The 20326-nt window shown below is 41.3% G+C and overlaps 1 protein-coding gene across 3 annotated transcripts in view; it reads right to left on the reverse strand.

Moving 5' to 3' along the window:
* Nucleotides 1-20326, reverse strand: part of TIAM1 (TIAM Rac1 associated GEF 1) — a 98912-nt gene that overhangs the window by 8566 nt on the left and 70020 nt on the right. For 2 of the 3 annotated variants that reach the window (XM_054381845.1, XM_054381830.1), the window contains 7 exons: nucleotides 13836-13939; nucleotides 5659-5838; nucleotides 5151-5219; nucleotides 4714-4839; nucleotides 2796-2904; nucleotides 406-585; nucleotides 163-281 (listed from right to left, as the gene is read on the reverse strand). In XM_054381845.1, the coding sequence (XP_054237820.1) occupies nucleotides 163-281; nucleotides 406-585; nucleotides 2796-2904; nucleotides 4714-4839; nucleotides 5151-5219; nucleotides 5659-5838; nucleotides 13836-13939 (887 nt within the window). The remainder of the gene's footprint in view (nucleotides 1-162; nucleotides 282-405; nucleotides 586-2795; nucleotides 2905-4713; nucleotides 4840-5150; nucleotides 5220-5658; nucleotides 5839-13835; nucleotides 13940-20326) is intronic. The other variant, XM_054381837.1, reaches the window with a different exon arrangement.

A 20326-nucleotide genomic window follows, 5' to 3' on the forward strand; every position in this document is an offset into this window, starting at 1 on the left:
ATGTTGATCCCACTCATTGAGCCACACATGAAAAAGTGGTTCTTGGATTGGGATTTATCTGTTTTCACCAGGATCTACTTAAATGACATTACATGCAAGGTAAATATTTGGTACAAACACCAAAATAACAGCCTTTTTCTCTTGTGTTCGATCATCTGTTACCTCTTTTTTCTCCCCTGTTTGTTCTGCTATGAGCTGGTCAAACACTGCCCCATATTCTTCATGGATTTTCTGCATTTCATTAATGTGGCTGGCAACTTTGTTCATTGTTTTTATGGCCACTAGAAGAAAAGACAGATAGGGGAAGAGACAATTGGTATTTTTAAGGCTCTGAGCAGAAAGACGAGGAAGAGGGTTCCAGATCAGAGGTTAAACAGGGAAGAGTAATGTAGGTCAGCTTCTTACCATCAAGGTGATAATGTTCTTCACTGTCTACATCAGTCAGAGCAAAGAGCTCCTTCAGCAGGAGAGGGTATTTCAGTATCCGCTGGATAGGTTTGATGAGGTAAGACTCCAGTGTGGAGGAGTGCTGCCGCCGGGGATTCTGAGCATCCAGAAATGCTTTGAAAGCAGTGTCTGTCTTGGCTGGAAAATTAAAATGAAGCAATTGGATGAAATTAAAATCATAACAGCTGCCCTGATAAAGTGACCTTTTCATTTATCCAGAGACATTTTGTAAGAAAATGTGTATTTATCAGGTCCACAGTATTAGATTTAGGCACTTCACATCTTGAGTCACTGACTCTTTTTACCACAACTGTGCTATTTATGATTCAATAACAGGCATCCACATACCATACCAATACATGCAGGCTTTGATTTCACTATCCACAGTATTTCTGGCCTTGCAACTTGTTTAGAGCAGCATAAATTGTTTTAATCACCTCTTTCCTCAAGAAAAGGCTCAGACTGGCTGTTTGTAAGAAGCTACTATTCATGAGTCTAGTCTGACAGGCACACCTGTACTATTGGCTGGTCTGGTTATTGTTAACTCGTTAAACTTTAAAATGCAGTACTCAACAACAACAATTAAGACCTAGTAAGGAGGCAGGAGGCTGTAAAACACATTTTGAGAGTACAGGCAGACTGGACACCTGACTGCTATCATCTTTTCTATCTGACTACTAATGAATTTGTAAAGTTACCATTTTCTCTGTTGCTAGAACATAAATTTGTTACATGGAGGGATGTATGGGGAAGATGGCATTTTGAGATAGAAGTTTTTCAGTGCAGGAACAATTCCACACTTCCACACAATTGCTTTTATTAGCGTCATGTCCCTCGCCAAGGTTGGGTGGGTTCTTTGCAGACAGTCACTTGATTTCAATAAAGCAACTTCAGTTTCAAATCCAAAAGCCACCTACACCTCAGCTGAGGGCACCAAACTACATTTGAAATACACTCCCAGGGTTTTAAAGAGATTTATCACTGGAATAAAATTTCAAATTCTGTTTGTGTCGTAGCTCAAGGACAACCACTTGTCATAGCTCAAGGACAATAACTTCTCGTTTATAAACACAGTCATCAATGAAAAAAGCAAAACAAAGCAATCAGATCTACCTAGTCTCTGGCCTTAACATTAAGGTCTAACAAAACGGTACCAAAAGATAGCATAAATGTGACTACCAACCAACTATTTATTCACGTATTCCACAGAGCTGCCAAGTATTCTTTGCAGCATGGTAAACAAGAATTTACAAGCAGAAATGAATAAAAATGTACACAGGGGAAAAAAACCCCCAAAACCAACCAAACAAAGGTAACAAAAAAACCCCAACCCAACCAACCAAAAAAACCCCACAACAAACCTCTAAAACTCAACAAACCCCAAATCAACTAAGAAATAAAAAACTTCTGATTGTCAGGCATCCAGATATTGTGTGGAAAATAAGAGCTCCTCCCTTAATGGCATCGCTCCTACAGCTGGAACCATTTGTTTATTTAATGTCTTGGCCAAAAATTAATTGGATGAGGCACTGCTAATTTTAAGAGATTAACACTTTCACAGGGGAAAAAATCATCACTCCAAGGCAAGGAGGCCCACGAGCATTTATAAGCTAGACCACAGTTCATTTATCTCCATCTCAGCAAGTCAAAGCTGACTAGGAATTCACACATGGAAACTTCTCAGGCAAATTGGAACGAAGGTGAGAGGAAGAAGAGGGGAGAAACAGCACAGTGAAGTTAAAATATTTAGACAGCTTCCATAAAACATTGTCCCAGGCTTGATCCTTTCCTAGTGAATGTTCAACCACATTGGCCAGAGCTTCAGTAGGATTGACTCTAGGAAGGATTCACAGCACAAACTCTAGAAGGATCCAGAAGTCATTACAAGCATCACCACTATTTCCAAAGCATATAGTGATCCATCAGCACACATCACATTGCCCAATTATGAAATCTTTCCATTCCCCACACAACTACAAAGAAACTCAACATGTCAGGGAGAATAAATTGAGTGTGTGTGTGGGAGCTACACGTGAGGTTAGCAACTGCTTGTAATGAGCTACCTGGGTATCATTACATTGATGGTGGTCTAAAAATACCTATGGCAGAGCTGTCTATGAGCCTCTCAGGCCAGGCAAACATACTTTCCTACTGTGAATGCTCCTGCAAAGCCACCAGGCACGTGTGTGCCTCTATTCTTCCCACACAGCTTGCCATGCATAGTTTGGGCAGCAGGGATCACCTCCCACCATCCACAAAGACACCCTGAGCCAGCCCAAACCAAAGTGTTGCTGCAACAGTTCTCTCCCTGCATGCCCAGGTTTGTTTGTCTGGTACATGGTTCTTACCTTTCACCAGGACTTTGGGGACTTTTGTGTGGCTGGCACAGAAGGCACTGTACAGCTTGAACCGGTCAGCATAGTAAAGAAAGGATCCACCCAAGGAAAACAACACTTTCTAGGGTTCAATGAAAAGAAAAAAAGGCATTAGAAAAAGAAGGCACGTGAAAGCCAGTTAGTTAGTTTCCCTTCTGTCTGGTCACCTGGACTTCCCATTTAGATTTTAGTTGACAGGACACATATTTTTAGTGCATTCACACCATCTAGCAAGAAACATGCCTAGCTTTGGTGCCTGGATTCAGGCTCTGTGATTAGCATAATTGGCCAAAATCTGGTTAGGATGATCTGGAGACACCAGTGACTATACAGAGAACTAGCTTCACTACAGCTCCAGAAATGTATTTAAATGCCTGAGTTTAAAACCTTAATTATCTAAGTAATGGCCAGAAGCCACAGGAAGGACTGGGTATATTTGACTTTGTAATGGATTGAGGCACTAAGGAGCTGAAAGCAAGACTATTATCCCTCTGCACAAACACACCAAGGTCTTCATTCTCTTGAAAATGAGCTTGTGCTAAGGGCCAGACTTTCCCTAAGATGTCTATACCATGGTCAAGCATTTGCTTTCCTACCCACTTAGGAACAACTTGGAGTGGGAGAGGGGAGGTAGGTAAGACAACACAAAGACAGTTCTACAGTCATCAGAGGAAAACAAACTGCAGAACTGACACCCTGAAGCAGAAAATAAGTGCTGAAGTCCCATTTTGCACACTGCTTTCAAATTATGCATATAGGACAGAACTGAAAGTGAAGTTGATGCACTTTTTATGAGAAGAGGAGGAAGCAGCAGCATTCAGAATACAAAGTTCTTTCCATAAGGAAGTTTCTTCTGCACTCTTCTCTTAAAGCTTAGAGCACACAGTGGTCACAGAGGCTTCCTCCACTAAAAAAAGTGTCTTTGCTTTCCATTAAGGACACATTTCCTACAAAACAAAACTTGTGTTCTACTTATGTGAAGGCAGTGTTCACAACTGATACTTATTCTAAATCAGCACCTGATAGCAAAGCCACATATGCACAAAAAGACAAATTCTTTCAGTAGTTCTTCCAGGGCTGTATGTTAGCTGAAGAGAAATCCCAGTGGAATTATTATTATTCATCAAGACATCCTGTCCTCTACCAAGGTGAGTGCTCAAAGTAAAATTCCCCAAAGACAAAAGATTGTCTTAGTTACTTGCCATGTATCCAATGACTGCATTTGAAATAAACCAGAATTTATGTTCCCACATTTTTCCTTTTCTTTTAATGAAGTTTTTTATATTTTTGGTTTACATTTCTGCCTTCAATGCACACCTGTTGATAGCTGGATGTATTTTCCATATAGTTCTGTTGTCCATCAAAAGCCAAAATACAGAATTTAATGTACAGTTTTAATCTGTAGCCCTAGTGGGCTTCTGAACTACTACATCAGACTTGTCAGAACAAAGACTTTATGTAACTTTCCATTTCTAGCTTTTCCCAACAGCCTGAGACAACAAATCTGGCAGAAGTGCAAGAATAGCATCTAAAAGAACGTGGTGTTACAGATCTACAGCACTCTATATAGCAAAATGCAGCATAAAGTACAACTCCAATGATAGAACAAGGGGCAATTGGTGCAAGCTGGAGCATAAGAGGTTCCATGTGATCGTAAGGAAAACTTTTTTCACTGTGAGGGTGACACAACACTGGAAAAGCCTGCCCAAAGAGGTTGTGTATTCTCCTTCTCCGGAGACATTCAAAACCCACCTGGACACATTCCAGTGTGACCTACTCTAGGTGATCCTGCTCTGGCAGGAGGGTTGAACTAGATGATCTTTCAAGGCCCCTTCCAACCTCCAACATTCTGTAATTCTGTGACTACTCAGATTGCAAAGAATGAGATTACCTTAAACTGCTCAACCTTTTCAAGCTTTTCCAGGTCTGGAACCAGCCTTACTCCATCTTCGAGAGTCTTCAGGAACTCTACCTGGAATGCTACCATTTCAGTCAGATTCCCAAAGAGAACATCCAGCTAGTAAGAGCAAAAAAAAAAACAAGATACTGAAAATACTGTTTTGCAGATAAGTCACCTTTTCCAGAACTTCAGTAATTCTCATCCCAATTGTATAATCAGTGTGATGTCATGAAAAAACCTACATCCTAGATGTTATTGAGTCATACCTTTATAATCTACTTGATCCATTAAAGACATGGAATTCAAAATTACAGCTCTTGCTCAGACAAACAAGTTAAGGAGGGGTGGGATGAGGCAGGTAGGGGAGGGCAGAGAGGAGGAGTGTTCATAAGCTATTTAGAAAAAAATATAAACAACAGTTAACATACCTCATCTGGTGTGAGGAATGTTTCTTTTTGTAGAGGCTTCAGGTATCTCTCCATTAAACAATTTAAGTCCTAAAAATTCAGAAAAGGATCACATGTTGGTTCCTCAAACAGTCTCTGAATATTTACTGAGGTGGTAAAGATCACCATTTATTCAGTCTATGAATTTTTTTCCCTTTCACACAATAGACAAAACAGTTGGATTTACAGAATATAAGAGAGTAAAAGGAAACATTTACACAGTTATCCTTACAAAATCAATACCAGATCTCATTAAGCAACTCTGCACACCAGCTAAGTAATTTCAAAATGACAGCAGAAGAATTTGGAAAGCCTACTTATTTCAGAGGTTTAAGTTACTATTCTAGGGGCAGATTGTAGACTTGAATGTGAGTTAACTAAGAGATATCTACAGGAAACATCGTTTGAAGTATTAGTGAAGAAACTAACAAATTTTTCCAGCAGTAGGAGAAATATTTGTAGACTGAAACAACACATCAAGACCCCTTACTTTGACATAGGTGCGCTCTGTCTCAAGAAGTTCACAGATAACCTTTCGCAGTTTATCTGCATCTGTGAGTTGTCTCATGGTGGCCAGCTGGGGTCCTGTAAATTCCTGAGGATGAGCACTTGAATCAGAAGGGTTCATTTCATGCAGACTGCGACAGAAAGCAGCGACCTGCTCTGTACTCTTTAAAAAGAAGGGAAGAGGAAAGACCAGCGGTAATATTTTCAATAAGAGCTCTAAGGATGATGCAGTTGAGAAGCCTTTGCAGTTAAGCAGTTGTAACTGGCAGGACTTTTTAACAACTACCAGAAACACACACATTATTTCACAAATCTGTCTATCCTACCTCGCACTGACTGGGGAAAAACACATTTGCACAATTCAAGTTAATTGAAGTTGCTGTTCAGTAAGTTTCCTGGTTTCAGTAAGCACGAACATTAATTAAATAGACTCATCCACTGCTTAAGATTAAAAAAGAAAGAAACAAAAAGGCCCAAGTATCGGGAACCAAGAATGATTGCACAAACATAAGAGTCACCCCCAACTCTCTGCCAATTCCCTAACCTAGTTTGCAGCCCTGTGAATAGCTGTGTCAACACAGCCAAGCAGACAACATGGAGACAGAAACCATTTAAGCTGTTTTTCAGGGAAACAAAGCCTCTCAAGGCTTCAAACACAAGCTTTTTGGAGAAGTCAGCTGTATATCTGTGTCTAGAAACATGCTTTGCAGAGTGAATCTCTTCCTCATAACTCAGGTTTTTCAAAGCTGCTACATCTAGCTGGATTCTTTATTGTTTAACCAGCTGTCTCTGTATAATAAAGACAGTTATACTCTCTTCCCCTCCTCATGCTAGATCATCCTCTTGCATCATTCTTTACATTGAAAAGTTTGGAGCAGGTATAGTCTCTGGTGTAAGTGATGACAGCCCAAGGCTTCTAGGGTTACCAAAGCAGCAGCATGCCCTGTCTCCATCCCTCCCAGAGTCCTGGAGGAGGCAGGGGAGGGAAAAGAGCTGCTGCACTTGATCACACCTTTAACCTTCTGTGTCTAATTCTGCCATGGTATCTTAATCCAGATTTAGCGACTTCCCAGTACTACCTCTATGGCTCTCCAGTTGAAATTAAAACAACTGACCTGAAGTTAGCCTGTTCAAATAGACAATATGCAAAGAGGAGAGGAAAACTATTAATTAAAAAAAAAAAAAAAAGAGAGAGAAAAGCACATCACCACCTTGCACTTTGGAGACAAAGCTCTGCCCCCAGGGAGATCATTCCCACCAACTGGTAGCAACAACCTCATCCAGAGCCTGCACTACTCCACACCTTCAAGATAACCCAATGCTGAAAAACAGCTGCATTTTTAAAGTCAAGCAGTCTGCCCAAGACAGCTATTTTTCCGTCTCAGTGCAACTACAATGCCATAAAGCCTAAAAAGGCCATTACCCATGTTAGTGACAAGTGAGAGATTTCCTGCCATAATATGGTTTTCCTTAAAGGTATCTTATAGCAATAAATGCTCTCCTGAGTGTACCACTGCAAAGCATATTACTTAAGATGCCTATTATGCAAAGGATAATTTTTGTCAGGATACAAGTGTAAGCAATGAACTAATTGTAACTGACTGTCTATACAAAAATGCCTCTTAGACACAGTTTATTACAGCAAAAATATTCGTCTTCAGTATCTGAGGCTTAACTCTGATGAGGATAAAAGGAAAAAATGTTAAGTTGGGCTCAGAAGGAAGCAGTGAGTTGAACTAAGCTTCTGGTAATGGCACATGTCACTGAGAGTTAAGGTTTATTAGTCAAAGAAATTACTTTTATTTCTCAGTAAGGCTCCTACTATACTCACTGTACTCTTAAGTATAAAGCACACCCAAACTTTTTTAAGTTTGCATTAAGATTTCAGTAGGTGCAGTCTTGATCCCAACAGCCCCAAATCCATAAAGCGCAGTCAGTGGAAACCTGGCTTCAGTGTAGGAAAAAAACCCAACCAAACCAAAAAAAACCGAAAACAACCCCAAACCTGCTCAAGTTACCTGCTCTGCTGGAAAAGGAGAAAGAACTGGCAATCAATATGTTTATCTGAGCCTGAAGAGACCCAGGCTACACAGGGATTTGCTCAGAAATATTTAGGTAAGACTATTTTGTGAAAGGATATTTAAGGAAGACATTCAGTGGCATTTTGTTACAAGAGCCTTATAACAGTCACAAATGTATACAATGACAGTACGGAGTCAAACTCCAAAAATAAAATAAGTGTTTTAAGAGGTTTCTTCTTGATACCCTGCAGACAGCTCACCATCCTGTGCATGCACTTGCAGTAAGTTACAGGAAAAGACGGGTTGCTGAGAAAGAGCGAAAATCCACTTACACCATGAACACCAGCTAAACACTAACAAGCAGCTGAAAATTGGATAACTGTCATACAGGCACACAGCCTGCCCTGGAAGGAATAGTTACACTCACATGCCAAAAAAGGAAGTGTAAAAGACTTTAAAAAGCCTTATCTCTAGTTGTACACACTTAGTAAACCCCTTGCTGACTTCAGCCATGCCCAGCTTCAGCCAGCAGCACCAAACTCTGCCTTGACACTTCCCTGCCTCGATACTTCCCTGCCTCACATCTTTTCGTGCATTTCCCAAGTATCACTCGCTCAATATTCCTTGAACAAACAAAAAGTATCAAGCACAATAACGTTCACAAATCTTTTCTCTTGCTTCTTTGTTGAACAAACTGTTCAATGAACATGACTCTGTCTCCTTTGTATTCACTTCACAAAAATCAATTTCTAGACACACTGCACCCAAGGAGGGTCAGAACACAGCTATTTTACTGAAAACCCTCAAACAGTATTAACAAAATCATTTCTGTCCCTATTTTCCGAGAGAAAGTGGATAGAGTATGGAAGATCTGAAAGTGAAACAGATCCTTTTATCTATCAGTACCAGCTCTGTTCACCAGCTGTGACAGTGATAGCACTGAATCAGGATTTCTCTAAGAGAATTATGGCATCACTCTTCAGGCACAATTCTGTGAGCAGTCCTATGCAGCAACCTTAAAACGAGATGAAGAGCTGGCACAACTGGGCTGTAAAGTTTACACTGCAAGTACATCAAACCCTCCTCTGCAGGGGGCTCAACAGGGGAGCTAAGCTCACATCCTTCCTATGCACGAGAAGCAAGTCCTCAAACTCATCAAGCATGTTAATGCTGCCCAAGTGAGGAGTTTTGGCTGCCTGCCTTATTGTTTTGAAAGCGCAGTGCCATTTCCTCTTACACTGACTGTATAAAGACATACGGATGCCTGGGCACCAAGAAAATTACCTCATTGAACAGCATGCAGCACCTCTGTTCCACCATGGATGGCAAACTCTAAAGTAGTTGCACTCCCAAACAAAATTCAGGCAAACTGCATCCTTCCACACATTGCCAAGACTGCTAACAACATTGCACAATAAAATGCCTCTACAGAGTATATACATTAGAGCTCGGCACCAAATTTACAACCTGGAAATTAAACCAGCATGAAAATGTGTTTGACTGCTCACTACTTAGACCAGTCAAGTTGCAGAGGAGATCTGCTCACCAAATACAGCATACGGTACAGAGAGTCACCGGCTCGCCCTGCGCCTTCGTTCTTGAGTTTACGGTTAACTCTCCACAGAGCCGACATCACTGCAAAGAGCTGTTACTCATCTAGGAGGAAAATCCCAGGTCTCCACATATTCAGATGATCCAAAAGGCTTTCCAACTCCAGACAGATACTCTGTGCTGCTTACTTGGCATGCAAGATGGAAGATGGATGCATTTTAATAAGGAAGGGCAGGGACTACATTTCTCTAAGCAAAGCTCTTCTGCATGTGTCATTTGCAGCCAGTCTCATTCGCTCACCACATCAGCTGGAATTAAGAGCCTGCTACCAGTTGAAGCTGAGAATTCAATGCTGCTTTTTATAGATATGTTAAGAGGAAAACTTCAGCAGAGAGGGTGAAATGCAGCAAAGCGGAGGTGAAGGCAGCCCAGGAATATAAATGACTGTTGCCTGTGGCTGAGCAGGAGCTGATTGGCTATGGCCAGCACTGCTGAAGAATATTAAACATCTGAAGGGACAGAGGCACAGAATTAAAAGAACTTTAAAAAGCCAGTTACACTACTGGAAAACCTACTCCTCAAATCCCTCTTTTAATCCTTTCACATCTACTGCAACACGTTGAAGGCTTTGAGACTTAATTCTGGTCTTGAATAATGCTACAGAGAGAAGATGACCTATTTTCTCTGAAAAAATACCTCTAAATGGTATAAGCACATACATGCACAGCACATTGCAGCACACTCCCCAAGCACAAATGCTGCAAGGTAATGAGTTTTCATTTCAAGAGGTCAATGTCTCTAATTACAAACAGGGACAAAAGAGTGTCCTGCAGTATTTGAACTGATGACAGTTTTTAAAACACATCCTTGATTAAGTTCAAAGGACCATTATAGGAAAAAAATATGCACAAAGACTGATCTTGAGACGCAACAGCACCTATCTGCAACACAGCACCTATCTCAGCCTTTGGTAACCTGTGACATGAAGAAGTCACACATATACTCAGTTTTGAGGATACTTTCTTTGAACATCACTTTATTCTACAGTGTTTGAAAGGTCAAAACAATCAGGTCACCACAGAGGCAAGTAACCATTTAAGAAATTGCTTTGGTATGAAATATTCCTGATATTCCATTGAACTAGGGACTGACAGAGGGTTATCATCTAGGTTTCATAAGCAGCCTAAAATCTGTTCATATGCTAGATGAAAATAAGCCTGAAGAGGTGGCATAGAGTAGCTTTGCTTTCCCCCACTCTTCTCCCTCCCAGTTCTCTTCTAGTCTCAGCACCCACATGAAATATGGAGAGAAATGGAAGGCAGGAGCAACTGGGAGCACAACTCAGGGCACTGTCAGTTGTACAGCTTAAAGGAAAAGAGTTGCATCCAGAAAGTGTACCTGGTTGCTACTGTTTACACAGATTTCAACCCAAGCAGGCTGGTTGACAGAGGGAAGGCATAATGAAATGCGATAGAAAGCAAGTACATACAACTGCTCTCCCACACTACTGTACTACGAATGCTTCAACTCACCTTGGAAATGGATTTCTGGTATTTTATCACCATAGTTCTATAAACACCTCATTTTTGCATATTATTATAATGATTCCTTTGACAATAGGGATGGAGAAGTAAACATGTTATCGGGTCTTTCAGACATACAGAAGAAAAGATTTTTCAGGAAAGGGAGGAAACCTCAGAGCTACTGGTGTACCCTCCAAATCCTTCACCACCACCACCACCTTGGAGGCTTTTGCAGATTAAGAAACAAATGCACCACTACTAAGGAAACACACACCCACGTGCACACATGCTAGGCTGGGGGAAGGGAAAAAGACAGCTGGGAGGGAGGAGGAGAAGGGAAGACACTTTCAAGTATCTCCTACATTATACATCCACCTATCACCTACATGAGAAAGTTATAAGTCAGTCAGAAGTCACCCAAACCCAGCTTTTGGTAGGATTTTACACATCTTACCTTCATTAAAAGCCTACCTGGATTCTGCTACAAGAGCGTATGAAGAAGAGCTGCAGCGCTGCGTTCCTCTCCTTTTCCCATAAATTATTAACTCTCCCCTAGGATCACTTTGCTGGCTGAAGAGCTGACAAGTTTCCTCAGAAAAGCAAAGGGCTTTCCTCCTCTGCAGTGCTCTGTGAGCATCAGCAAACCACCAGCACCAGAGTGCAGAGCAGCAGTGTTTGAAGGATTAAGTCCTGCCTCAGGATCGTGCTATTGCAAGTCAAAAGACAACCCAAACGCTATTTTCAGATCTTCAGCTGCTAACACTGCATCTGTACTGACAGAAGAGGAACTCAGCATTTAGCTGGGAGGCTCCAGCACAGTTAAAATGGATTTCCTCTGCTGCTCAGCAGTGAATGGATAAGAGTACTTCTGCCCTGCTTATGCCAAAAAGGGCAGAAAATAGTCTTCCCTGAACTCCACCATCTGACTGAGACTGGAAGCTGTGGCAGTAATGGCAATACAAGGGAACATGCCCCTCCTGGTGGTAGAGAGGCAAAGTGTTTCACTTACCACGTACAAAAATAACCTGTGTAAAACACAGCTGAGGCCATCAGCTTAATCTTCTGTGCCATAATCCTAGGAGCATGGAAAGGTATGGCAGTGCATGGACAGGAAAACACCTTTGATTTTTAATCTCACCACACCAGCCACATAGTGACTTGGAAAAACATGTGCTGCAGACTCCTTAATCCCCACACTGCTTTTCCAAGCACACAGAAAAGCAAAGGGATTAGGAAAACCCTCCTATTGATTGAGATTTTTTCCTTCCCCTCTCCATCTACTGGAATTGTCTCTAGGCACTGCAGAATACCACAAAGAAAGCTGACTTAGTACAGAGATTCTACCTAAAAAAGGACAGTGGCATTCGTGACTTTGCCAAACTGAGCACGCTCTATATACACTCTATGTACATGCTGCTTTTTATTGAAAACCACTTCAAACACTTTGTCCCATAACAAGCAGAATGCAAAGTAAAATGTCTCACTCTCCTCCATATCACACAAACAAATTAAGACATATTTCTGAATTCTAGAAGAAAACATGTACTGGTGCCAACATTTCATTTACAGGTGGACTGATACTCTTCTCATTGAAAACCAAGGATTGATAGAGTTACAAATTACTCTTTCACTATAGAAATATTAAGCATTAGAATTGCTAATGCACATTTCTCAGTTTAACTAAATCTGCTGAGCCACAGGGCTAATCATGTAATCCTTATGCCTTGCTTCAGGCAATTATGGCTCTGAAGATCCACGAAGAAAGATGCAAAATGGAACCCCACAGCCTGTCACACAGTTCAGAAATAGAAAGCAACAGAAAACACAGCAAGAACATTTATTCCCCAAGCACCTATGTGTTATGCTTGGTGCTCTTTCACAGCCTCAGTGTTTTAACAGAAAAGATTCTTTTCAGAGCATATGAAAATCCCACGTATTTACAGTTAAAAATCCCAAAGTATCAACAAACACTTCCACTTACTGGAAAACAAATTCTATGTATGTAGAAGAAAATGTTCTGTCATAAAACCTGGAAACAAACTGTACAAGTAATCACCTTCTCTGCATAAAAGCTCTGCGTCTATTTCATGCACAGGAATGTTTTCTCTTATCTGACTTCTATTGTCTGGCTATCAATGGCAAACTACAGGCTAGTGTGACATAATAGATCAGGAAACAAGAGGCCAAGGTCTTTTCCTTCCTTTCATTACAAGGATGAGTAGAATAGCACAGGAACCAGCTCAGAGCTCACTCTTAACGCATTTTACGTAAAACAACAGATGAGAAAAAATGTGCCCGTACGTTAAGTACAAACTGAGTGAGATCTGATTCTCCCTAGATCATTAATTCTGTAGAAAAATAGTTGTAAACTCTCCCCATCACCTATGTATCAAATACCTAAAAGCAATCAGTGTCTTTAAAATTATCTCACTTGATTCTGCCTCAAAACCCACTAATCATCGCACCTAATGTTGTGTAAAGCTCCTCAGCACCAGAATAAGTGCAAACTACCAACCACTGTGAAACCCATCCCTTAATAGATGGCAATTAGGAATCCATTTGCACAACCTCTTAGCTATAATTGGAGAGTTTTGCTTCAATCTAAGGTAGATTTAGCTATAATTAGTTTGCATTTAAAAACTAGCATGTGTGCTCTGCTATTGATTTAAGGAAATACTGTTTAACTTACATTCCTCCTATGCCTAGAAACCATGAAAGAACAAGAAATCATAACACTCCACCTGATCTTTCGGCTTAGTTGACTTGCTCTGGTGAAGAAACAATAAACAAGCCCATTTAAAAGCTGTGTAGGAAGACTATCAGAAGATACTGAAGATGTGAACCAACCCTGGAAAAAGGGCACAAGTCTTGCTTAAAAGGTAGTGATGTGCCATAATCAAAACTGTAATTTGTTACATTCATATCATCCATAAACACCTTAGAAAGTAAGATTAATATTTTCCCAAGAAAGATGCTGTAATTGTGTGCAGCTGTGAAGTCAGCACATCAGCTGTGACTGTACCGTGCTTTCTCTCTTTGTCATGTGAAAATGATAACTTTCTCACCTTGCTCATCTTATCAGCTTCATCAGATGACTCCAAGTCTTGCGCTTCTGCCTCCTCAGGAGCTGTCTCAACAGAGCTGTCCGGGTCGCCACAAAGCAAGTGCCCTGCTGAAAATGAGATGTGTATGAAAACCCATCCAAAATTTCCAAAAATTCAAAAGGCTGGACACAACAGATGTGGAATTCCTATAGAGGGCTAGGCTCCATCCTGCACACAAGTACATGCCAGAAAGACGTTATGCCAGAGGCACTTAATGACCTCAAAGGACTACCTCAGTTTACAGAAGGGACCATGTTTAACTACAGCTGTAAAAATAAACAGGTTATGGCCAGACACACTATTTAGTTGGGAACTATGAAAGCTGATTCAGAGATAAGTTGTGTTAATTTCTTGGCTGGCAAGCAGTTGCCTACCTTTATAGTTCAGTGGTTCCAAATGGAAACTACAGCATGTGAAAGGACAGGCTGTGCTAATAAGCAAGTCCTGGTCAGCCCCTCCTCTCAGCTGATGATTTTAAATTGCTTGCAGTTTTGGCCTAACACACTCACTACTGAGTTTTTATCTTGATTTTTAAGGAAACCAACCCAGGTTTAGCAGTGTTTAGGAGTTTATTAAATTAAGTGAAAACTGAATTTCCATCAGTACATGGCAACAACTATGCACTCCTATGCCCAAGCACTTTTCTGGAGACTATGTTGTTGACAGAGCTAATAAATTCTTTGTGATTTCTTGTAAGCAAATGATGCCACCTACAAGTGGCAAAAGAAAGAAGGAGCTAATCCCAGCCTGAATAACTTTTGAGGGGATCTCATTCTTTCATTCAAACAGATGTGAGAAGCAGTATTACTGAACTTTAGCCAGTCTTCACAGAAAACAGATTTCATATACGTTCAACTTCCAGCTATAGCAAGCTATAATGTATCAGCGATGGACTGAACTCTGCCAAGAATCTCCTGTGTGCTTCAACTGACCTTCAAGCCACTAAAAGAGATACCTTACAGCAGCAGAGTCAAGACACTAATTACTTTCACCTTTTCCCTCTTCTCCCATCAGCCCCATAAGGAAAAGTGTTTTCTTTGCTGCCACTTCTGGAGCTGGATGGGGAAGGGTGGTTTCTGAGTATGCCTCCCAGCCTGCATCAATAGGACTGTGAATGGTCCCCCAGCAATTATACCTTTAATTCCATTACATTTTCTCTTTGGGTAATGCAGAAAAGCCTAATCAAAGTTCAAGGATGCAGCAACAAAGAAAATTCCTGCTTTTTAAAACCTAAGACACAACAGACTACATTAACATAATTTTTGGTTGTATTGTTAGCATGCAGCATTTAAATATTTTGGTGAGAAAATGATGCTTTTCTGTAGCAGAACAGAATTTTTTTTCAAAGTGTCTGGGGTTTTTTTGTTGTTGTTTTGGGGTTTTTTTGGGGGGGATGGTTTTTTTGTTTGTTTGGTTGGTTTGTTTGCTAGCCCTTACAACAGAAGTAGCCCAATAACACACTATTGTATTGTCAGTACCCAGTGGTCCAGCAGCCATCCCCTCCTATTTACTACTAGGTTGTAACATGGACATTTTACCAAGATTAGCAGTGATTTAGCACATCAGATGCAACACCATTTCTATGTTGGTCCCATGATGACTGTCATGTTACTTGCAATTTTTCAATTAGACATTTCAATTTGGGTAAGTGTCATGCATTTGTCTATAAGGAGCATTTGGCTAGATAGCAATGCTGTGAGTAAAAAGGCCCTGGTGATGATAACGCACATCTGTTACACGGACATATTTCAGTTAAACACTGTGTGGCTTGGCCAAAAAGGCTATAACAGAATGGATGGCTTTTAAAATTCAGATAAAATGACAAGCTGCTTTAAAATCATAGAATCGTAGAATTATAGAATAGTAGAGGTTGGAAGAGACCTCTGGAGATTACTGAGTCCAAGCCCCTTGCCAAAGCAGGATCACCTAGGGAAAGTCGCACAGGAACACATCCAGGCAGGTTGTGAAGATCTCTAGAGACAAAGGCTCCACAACCACTCTGGGCAACCTGTTCCAGTACTCCGTCACCCTCATGGTAAAGAAGCTTTTCCTCACGTTGAGGTGAAATTTCCTGTGTTCCAGTTAGTGTCTGCTGCCCCTTGTCCTATCTTTTCAGTCTCACTGAAAAGAGACTGGCATCTTCTTCTTGACACCCACCCTTCCAATACTTGCAAACATTAACAAGATCTCCTCTCAGTTTTTTCCAGACTAAACATCCCCAGGTTTCTCAGCCTTTCCTCATAAGACAAATGTTCAGTCCCTTAATCATCCCCAGAGCCCTATGCTGGACTCTCTCTAGTATTTACCTGCCTCTCTTGAACTGGAGAACCCAGAACTGGAGACAATACACAGTACTCCAGATGTGTAGAGGCAAAGTAGAGGGGGAAGAGAACTTCCCTCAACCTGCTGGACACAGTCTTCTTAATGCACCCCAGGACACTATTGGCCTTCTTGGCCACAAGAGCACATTGCTGTTCCATGGATAATTTACTAAAATAAAGAGACTTCGAAAGGAGAAACCCTGATTACACACATCTAGTATACTTCTTTATGTTTATACTTATACTGGAATGAAAATACATATACATATGCATATACATATAGAAATGACAGCCTTTAAGAAATATATTTTCTAATTGAATAAAAAAAAATAATACTGACCCTTTGCTGCAATTGAAAAGTCACTGCTCTTCTTTCAAGGAGTTTTATGCTAACATACAATGTCGTTTATGAACAGATCCTAACTAAGTAAGGTTCTCTACATCAAAATCATATCCAAGTCTGGCTTCCTTGATACCCAGCTTTCAGTGGCTGTTCTTGCAAGCTTTCAGCCATCATTGCCAAACGCTATTTGCATGACTGTACAGGATTTTCACTGTGTGGAGTCTGGGAATAATTTGGAAAATTTGGAATAAAGAAATCTGGAAATAAATTCAGAACATATTCTGCATACTGAGATTGGACAGCAAACGAAATCAAGAAGCTCATAGCTGAGCTTCTGGAAGATAGAACTCTTTTCTGAAAAGATATGGTTTACCTTTTAAAAAGACACAAAATCTATTTGAAGCAATGTTTTTTTCTATAAGAAGTCAGGTTTCCTGAGCCTCACCCAGATTTTATCATCTTGGACTTTTGTCACTCTTTTGGTCACTCTTTTGTCACAGCTTTTTGGTCACTCTGCTAATGCATGTAAAAAATCTTAAAACCCTTATGCTATCCATTAACAAAAAAGAGACAAACAAATATGCTGTATGTCATCATTTGTTTGGGCAGTCCATTTTTTTCACCGCAGTTAATTTCCCATTACAAGCTGTGTGAAATAGAACTTAAAGCTGTTTCTTATCCCAGCCAAGGCAAATAATGTTTGTTTGGGGGTTTGGTTTTGCTTTTAAGCTACCACTTTTTCTTTTCCTGTATATGCAAACACTACTTAATCTGTTTCCTGCAGGATAAACACTTTTACCCAGCAGACAGCAATCTTTCACTTATGCCTTAATGAGCAGTCACACAGTACATGTGCTCAGGGTATTTCAAATGTCTTAAGCTGCCAAAGCCAACGTCAACTTTAGCAGGTTTATCTGCTCATTGTTAATTGCAGGCAATCAGTTCAGTAATGCTGCACGTTCCTTCCTTTTAATACCTTCCAGTTACTGTCCCATTTCTGTCAGGTTCATTACATCATTTTATTTTTGCCCTGTAAATCTTTATTTAGCTCTGCAAGGAACTCTGAGGACAATGTGCTCCTTTCCTTCTGCAACACCTGAACACTGCCCAGCCACCACCATTTACTAGGGATGCTAATGCATGGGCTTTACTTGACATGAAGGAATTAGAAAGGGAAATCTAAAAAGCAGCAAGAAAAGGGGGTCAAATCCACATGGCTGCCAGCCAGATGGAGGTCACAAGAGCTTCCAAGTTGCCTCAGCAGTGCAATACCTGTGACATTATGACTAATGCCCATTAAATAACTCCTACTTACGGCTAGAACTAACAAAATAAAAGGAAGTCCTATATCACTGAAGCAAAGGTGCTGGGCCTTAAAGACCTGCACAATCACATAAAGCTTAAGCACCATGCCAACACTTTGCTAAAATTTTCCATGGTTGCTGCTTCCAATTTCCAGAGTTGCTGTTGCTCAGGATTTTAATGAGACTTCCACAATATTTGGCACTGCTCTTACAGCCCGTTTCTTGGTGCCAGATTCTTTTTCCTAACAAAGGGGAAATAAATATTCCCAGCCAAGCTCTGTCAGCTGTGGTGCAAAGCTCAGAAGTGTGCATCTACTAACACAGAAAACAGCATGTAAATCAGAAGACCCTGCACCTTAATTCTGAGTAAGTGGAATGGGTAATACTGAATTTAGCCTTCTCAGTGGCAGCAATGGGGAAATGCTGGCAGGGGCAGCCATCTGCCAGCATGTAATGTGCTTTGGACCAGAACCAACAACAGGCTTGGACAGGTAAAAAACTTTGGTTTGTAACTTTAAGGTGCTTCAGTCTCCCAAGCAGGTTAGTTTACACATCTCAGTGCTCCACACACCACCTTGCTGTGTGACTGCGAGAAAGATCTGGGACTGCTGCAGCCAGCCAGCAAGTGTCAGGGAACAAGGAGCTCAGCTCAATGTCCTTCTTGTCTGCCTGCCACCACTGGCTCTCTGCAAAACGTACGTCATGCTTCTCCAATGCTTCTCTTTTACCAATGAAACTCATCAATACTGGAAGTTGAATATAGTGCCTGCTTAATCACTTTCATCAGGAAATAAGAAGTGACCCCATCCAAGGTAAAATTGCAGAAATATAATTGCAGAAATATAATTGCAAAATTTGGCATTCAACAAATCCAAGTGCTGGGTGCTGCACTTCGGCCACAACAACCCCATGCAGAGCTACAGGCTGGGGTCAGAGTGGCTGGAGAGCAGCCAGGTGGAAAGGGACCTGGGGGTACTGGTTGACAGGCGCCTGAACATGAGCCAGCAGTGTGCCCAGGTGGCCAAGAGAGCCAATGGCATCCTGACCTGCATCAGGCATAGTGTGGCCAGCAGGAGCAGGGAGGTCATTGTACCCCTGTACACAGCACTGGTTAGGCCACACCTTGAGTACTGTGTCCAGTTCTGGGCCCCTCAGTTTAGGAAAGATGTTGAATTGCTGGAGCACATCCAGAGAAGGGCAACAAGGCTGGTGAGAGGCCTTGAGCACAAGCCCTATGAGGAGAGGCTGAGGGAGCTGGGACTGTTTAGCCTGGAGAAGAGGAGGCTCAGGGGAGACCTCATTGCTGTCTACAACTACCTGAAGGGAGGTTGTAGCCAGGAGGGGTTTGGTCTCTTCTCCCAGGCAACCAGCAGCAGAACAAGAGGACACAGTCTCAAGCTGCGCCAGGGGAGGTTTAGGCTGGAGGTGAGGAGAAAGTTCTTCACAGAGAGAGTGGTTGGCCATTGGAATGGGCTGCCCAGGGAGGTGGTGGAGTCACCATCCCTGGAGGTGTTCAAGAGGGGATTGGACGCGGCACTTGGTGCCATGGTTTAGATAGGCATGAGGTGTAGGGTGACAGGTTGGACTCGATGATCCTTGAGGTCTCTTCCAGCCTTCTTGATTCTATTCTATTCTATTCTAAATATGGACCAGGCAGAATGTGACTACTCTAGCTGAATCCCAGCCAGCACACTCCTGTTTGTGCTTCTGTGAGAAACGCTGCAAATGTTTCAGTAGCCAGGTGCTTCAGCAGCTCTTGTTTGACTGTAGTATTAAAAGAAAAGAGTATCACTTACTTGAGCAGTTCATCAGCAACTTCCTTAAATAGAAAGTGCAAGTTCTGAATACTGCTGGGGAATGGCCCCATTATGACAATAGAGTATCTTTCAAAAGAGAATCTAGCATACATGGGACAATTTTATAACGACCTCAGATTAATTTTTTTGCAGACACCTATAAAATCTACCATAAAAAAGGTAAGCATGAAATTTTTCTTTTTTGTAGAAGAATTCTGGTTAGCTTTGAAGCACCGAAATATAAAAGAAAACATTCTGTCCCACTGGGAAGACCCATACAGTTGATAACATCTCCAAAGACCTGTAAAACCCAACAACTGTCACAGCTACAGTTAACTGGGCAAGCAAAGAACACATAGGAATGAACTGGGGAATTCTGCCTTTCCCGGTGAGCTACAGAACAAGATCTGTAATTCTCTCTCCCTTTTGATAGAACTCTATTACTTCCCTTTCCATTTCAACTAGGTAATAAATTGTGCAACTATAGAAAAATCTATGCTGACTATCATTCAGTTCATTCACTCTTCTTGGGGCAAATGCAATGAAACTTTCCCTGTATCAGCTGCACCACGGTGACTTTTCACCCTCTCCAAGTCAGAAGCCTAGTCAATCACTTGAGTTTGAGTTAGAACAGAAATAATTCTGTTCAGTGATTTTATTTTCAGCTCAGTCTTTTCTGCACTTTCTG

Source organism: Indicator indicator, chromosome 1, assembly GCF_027791375.1.
Source record: "Indicator indicator isolate 239-I01 chromosome 1, UM_Iind_1.1, whole genome shotgun sequence".
Lineage (NCBI taxonomy): Eukaryota > Metazoa > Chordata > Aves > Piciformes > Indicatoridae > Indicator > Indicator indicator.